Here is a 4,843-nt window from a genome sequence, read left to right as displayed (position 1 = left end):
GGAAACCCCCCAGCCCTCCCTGCTCTGATCCCCTGCTCCAGCCTTTAGTGATGAGCACAATCCTGTCTGGTTTCCACCATCACTCCAGCCCTGTGCTTTTAAAAACCCATGGCCAGTTTCAGCTGATGAGGTTGAGGGGCTGAAAGTGGGGACATTCCATACAAGTAGGGAACACAGGTAACCAGGCAGAGGGGCTGCTCAGTGAGCTCAACCACACATCAAAGAATCCACCTGGTAGATCTTGTCCCCTGTGGACACCTCAGTAGGTGACCCCACACCCTGGGGGGGGAACATGAGGGGTGTTGGAGCCCAAACCCAGCCCCGCACCCTCCAGGCTCAGCATCTCCAGCCCCTGAATTTTTCCAATCACCCCTGTACTTTGCTGCCACTGAACCTGATCCTTGTCAGGCAAACGAGGCAGATGCACAAACTCTGATCTAATTTACGGGAGCATCCAATTCATCAGGGGCTGGAAAGCAGCAGAAATTACAGGGAATGCCTGCAGCCCCCCCATCCCCCCCCAGCAGCTGCTCTGGCAGAACCACAGATAAGGGCAAAAAAACCACCACCACTTAAACAGCTTCTGACTTGCTGTCAGGAAAGCCAGGAGGCTTCCCTGTGAGCTGAGCAACGTTTCCTGCGGTGGCGGCAGCTCCTGCCAGCCCTGGGCTGGGGACCAGTGCCCACGGGAAGGAGCTGGGGGAAAGGAAAGGGAAGAGGGACCTTAGCAACAACTGTCAAAGCAAAAGGCCCCCGCTTACATTTCAGGAAGTAATCACGGCTCTCCAGGCAGGCGGGATTGTTTGACTTGTCTGGAAACTGGGACTCGGCTGCGGAGACGCGGACAGAAGGGTTTTGTCATCAGCAAAGGAAGGTCACAGAGCAGGGTGTCACTGCAGCCACCCCCACCCTGCAGGCTGCTGGCACCCAGCTGCCCCCCGAGCCCCTGCCAGCACCCCCAGCTCCCCCTGCACATCCCTGGGGGACAGGAAAGGACAGATGTCACCTTTGCCAGCCCAGGGAGATGGGCAAGGAACTGGCTGCAATTCCCACAGGCATCCAAGAAAATGAGAGAGGAGACAGAAACGAGGAGGGAATGGGGGAAAAGATGCTGCCTGGCTTTCTAAGCCCAGCAGGTTTGGGAGAGCAGGGCCTGCCCTGTGAAGAGGATCATCTATCCTGGGAAGAGAGTCTCCTTTCACAGGAGGCCACTTTGGCCCCTTGCCCCCTCCCACAGGGCCTTGCCTAACTCCCGGGCTGTTTGTTGCCTCTCCAGCCTCCGGTCTCTGTGGAAAAATTCATAAAACCTCAAGGAGAAGGCGTAAGCCCAGGCAGGGATTGTGCAACGTGCAGCACAACCGTGCCAGGCAGCTCCCAGGGCTGGTGGGAGAGGGCCCAGCACTTGCAGGAGCCACCAAACCTGCAGGCATCTCCCACCTACGTGGGGTGGATGGAAGGTGATGGGGTGACCTCCGGGCACGGGGGCTGGGGAAACACAAACCTTTCTCCATCTCCTGGTAACTCAGCCCATCAATTCCTTTCCCCTGCAAGTGGTCCCACTGCTTTTTGCAGGCAGCAGACAGCACATCTTTCATGGCACCCACGGCTTGGGCACATTTGGTGAAGTTCAGCTCATTCTGGAAGCTCAGAGTCGGGGAGAGGTTTCCTTCCATGGCTACTTTTAAGGCCTGAAATTCCTGAGCCAAAAAGACAGAATTTCAGGAGGTTTCAAACAAGCTGAAGTTGTCTCTTGTTCTGCAACCCCTCCCTGCCCCAGAGGATTTGGGAACTGGCAGCTCGCAGGACTTGGCTCAAGGACAGCCTTGCAGAAGGGAGGAGTGAGCTCTCCTGGCCACGTGTCCCTGGCACCTTCTCTTTGCTCCCTTTCAAACCTGGTCCCAGACCATGCCCCCCTCCCATGGAGCAGCATCTCCTCCCAAAAAGCTCTGCTTTTGCAGGGCTGCTGGCAAGCGGGTGATGCTGGATGGGGGGCAGTGGGACACCCCAACATCCTGCTCTCTGCCCCCTGCACCAAGGTGCCCAGCCTGAGCAACACAACAGCTTCTCCAGAGTCACAGCCAGGACGGAGGTGGGGGTGATAGAGGAGAAAGTTTTGGCTGCCCAGGAGCAGGGAAGGGAGGGGACTGTGCCAAGTGGAATAAAACTCTGCCGAAACATGGCTCCTGGCACCCACCCAGCTCCACAGGAAACAGAACGAACCCCCAAAATCAACATGATCAGTGCCCTCTCCTCTCCCCATCCCACCCAGGCACCTGGAGGAAGCAGATGGTGTCGGTGCTGGGGACGTTCTCCAGGTTTTGCTTGCACTGGGCCAGCTTGGCTCGTCTCTCCTCCTTCCAGCGGAGATCAGCCTCGGCCTCCCCCAGCATGGAGCGCTCCCTGTCCTCAATGAAACCTGTCACCTCCTTCTGGAAGGTCGTCAGCACCTCGGAGGCTTCTGCAAAGAGCTTCTTGATTCTTTCCCTCTCCTTCGTGGCAGCGCCCTGAGCACAGGAGAGAGGGGTCGGGGCTGTGGGAGAGCACCCGTGGCCCCAGCCCAGCACCCAGTTCTCACCTCTGCATAATCCCCCCATAACCCCCTTCAGCCAAGAGCTTGGAGCACTTTACAGCCCAGGTGTAGAGGGACCTGGATGGGCATGGCTGCTCACTGCTCTACTACATCTTGTGTCCCCAGGTGGTGACATGATCTGTTTGCACAAGGGCCAAAGGGGACAAAAACCCCCATGAGCCTGAGGAGAGAAGGTGCAAGAGCCAGTGGGTGCCCCAGCACTGTCTTTGCCTCATTCTTCCCTCCCTCCAGGTTGCAAACAAAAGCAACCATAGATGCCACGAGGGTTAGCAGAGATGAGAAACAAGGATCCCCAGGGATCCTTGGCAGGGTCATCCCTGTTTTACAGAGTGCTTGCTCCCCTGTGAGCACCACCTCTACACCCCACACACCTCAAAAACTCACAGCCCCTTTGCCTCCACCCCCCAGCCCAGCAGTGCTGCACGAACAGAATGAAGCCATTGTAGAGTTCACCTTAATGAGCTCCACCATCTTCTTGGCCTGAGCAATGGTGACTGACAGCTCTTCCAGCTCATTCTCCACATCACTGAGGAATTTGGCTTGTTGGGCCTATGGACACAAGGGACAAATACTGAGCTCTGCCCTTGATCCCAGCAGCAGGAAGACATGGGGGACCTTTGCCTAATTTCAGCCCACAGTCCCCTCTCTGCCCATGACCCCACTACCAGGCTTCAGGGAAAGGGTGCAAGGGGAATGGCCAGTTGTTTTCCTGTTTTCCTCCACTGCAACATCCCTCCTCACTCAGCTGGAAAACGAAAGGAGCAGCTGGGCTGCAAAGGGCCATGCCCAGCTGCATGCTCTCTTCCATGGTCCCAGTATAAACCAAAGAAAACAGGAATTTGAAAGCAAAACCACTGGGCAGTGATTTCAGTGAGCTCAGCTAAGCCACGTGCTCTAAGGGCTGGGAACAATCCTGCTGGGATGGATGGGGAAGCTTAAAGGCAGACCCAGAGCACTCCAGAAATGCCGTGTGGAGCCTCCTGGACATTTCATGTCAGGAGCAAAACAATCCAGCTGGGGAGCAGGGGGTGCTGAGTGGCTGCAAAGGAAGCACCATCCGAACACGGTGTTTCCTGACACGCTATTGTTAGCTCCAGCCATGGCCCATCAGGACAGGTCCCTCGGGAGCCAGGAGGGTGCTGGGCTCCCCGAGCAGGGCAGCTCAGCCCCCTGCAGCGTTTGTGCACGGCCAGAGGGGACAGGAGCTTTCCCTGTCCATCCTTCTGACCCCACCGTGCGAGGGCGGTGGCAGAGAGAGGCCCCAGAAGCTGTCCAGGTGACATTGAGCAGTGCCTGCTGAGGCCTGACAGCTCCCAGGGGGCTGGAATTACACACACTTTCTATTTTAAGGAACCCGATGACAATAACTCTGGCAAAAGGTTTTCCTGCAGCCCCAAGAGCCCGGGAGGCAGTGGGAGTGGGGCAGGGGCTGCTTCCCTGCTCCCTGCCAGTGTGTCTGCAACAGAAAAAGCAAATCCCCCCTGAAGGTCCCCAGATGCCCCCATGCCACCCTGGGGATGCCCCCGTGCCATGGGCTCCCATCTGCCTGCAGAGGCCCCACACACTCAAGGCAGCAGTGGTCAGGAAGACAGCATCATTCCTGGGGCTCCTGGGGAGACTTGGTGGGTGTGAATCTGGGAGATGACTCAACCGAATCTGGGAATGGGAGTGGTGGAAACAAAAAAACCCACACAAACCAAAAAAAAACCAAACCACCCCTAACCCCCCCTGCTGCCAAAAGCCCGGGACACAAAGGGCGGGAGGAGCAGGGCCGGGCCGGCTGCCAGCGAGGAGAGAAAACCCGCCTGGATGGAGCTGTGGGAACGAGCCGGAGCCGCCGGGGGCCCCGTGACTGCGGGGGTGGCCGGGCTGGGGTGTCCCAGACAACCCCGCCCCGTCCAACTCCCACGGGAAATGGAAGCTTGGCCCCACCGTGGAACCAAACCCCAGGGGCTCCGTCCCCCCCGGGGCTGGCTGGCATGTCCCCGCCTCACAGGCTGGCACAGAAGCCTGGTCCCTCCAGGTTCCCCGTGGGGACAGGGCTGCACCCCCACAGCCCCTCCGGGGGATTGGGTTCCGCGTGGAATGCGGGGGCTGCGTGGACCCTTCACAGGGATGCTCACCTCCTCACCCCCACCCAGGATATCCCACTGGGACTGCACCCCATACGGAGACACCCCCCCAACGCCAGGGTTCGGTGCCACGAGGGGACACAGTCGCAGCACCCTCCCCATCCCTCCCTCTCCACCCCCA

The 4,843-nt window shown here is 58.6% G+C and overlaps 1 protein-coding gene across 1 annotated transcript in view; it reads right to left on the bottom strand.

Annotated features, from left to right (window-relative positions):
- The window catches only part of LOC104393240 (tripartite motif-containing protein 47-like), a 12,687-nt gene that overhangs the window by 926 nt on the left and 6,918 nt on the right, over positions 1–4,843 (bottom strand). Inside the window, exons 7-10 of the mRNA XM_010002721.1 lie at positions 3,044–3,139; positions 2,274–2,504; positions 1,502–1,697; positions 762–830 (exon numbers count right to left, since the gene is read on the bottom strand). Coding sequence (XP_010001023.1) covers positions 762–830; positions 1,502–1,697; positions 2,274–2,504; positions 3,044–3,139 — 592 coding nt within the window. The remainder of the gene's footprint in view (positions 1–761; positions 831–1,501; positions 1,698–2,273; positions 2,505–3,043; positions 3,140–4,843) is intronic.

This window comes from Chaetura pelagica, unplaced genomic scaffold (genome assembly GCF_000747805.2).
Source record: "Chaetura pelagica isolate M959 unplaced genomic scaffold, ChaPel_1.0 scaffold47, whole genome shotgun sequence".
NCBI lineage: Eukaryota > Metazoa > Chordata > Aves > Apodiformes > Apodidae > Chaetura > Chaetura pelagica.
Note: the sequence above shows the minus strand (reverse complement) of the source record. Positions and strands in the feature narration are given on the sequence as shown.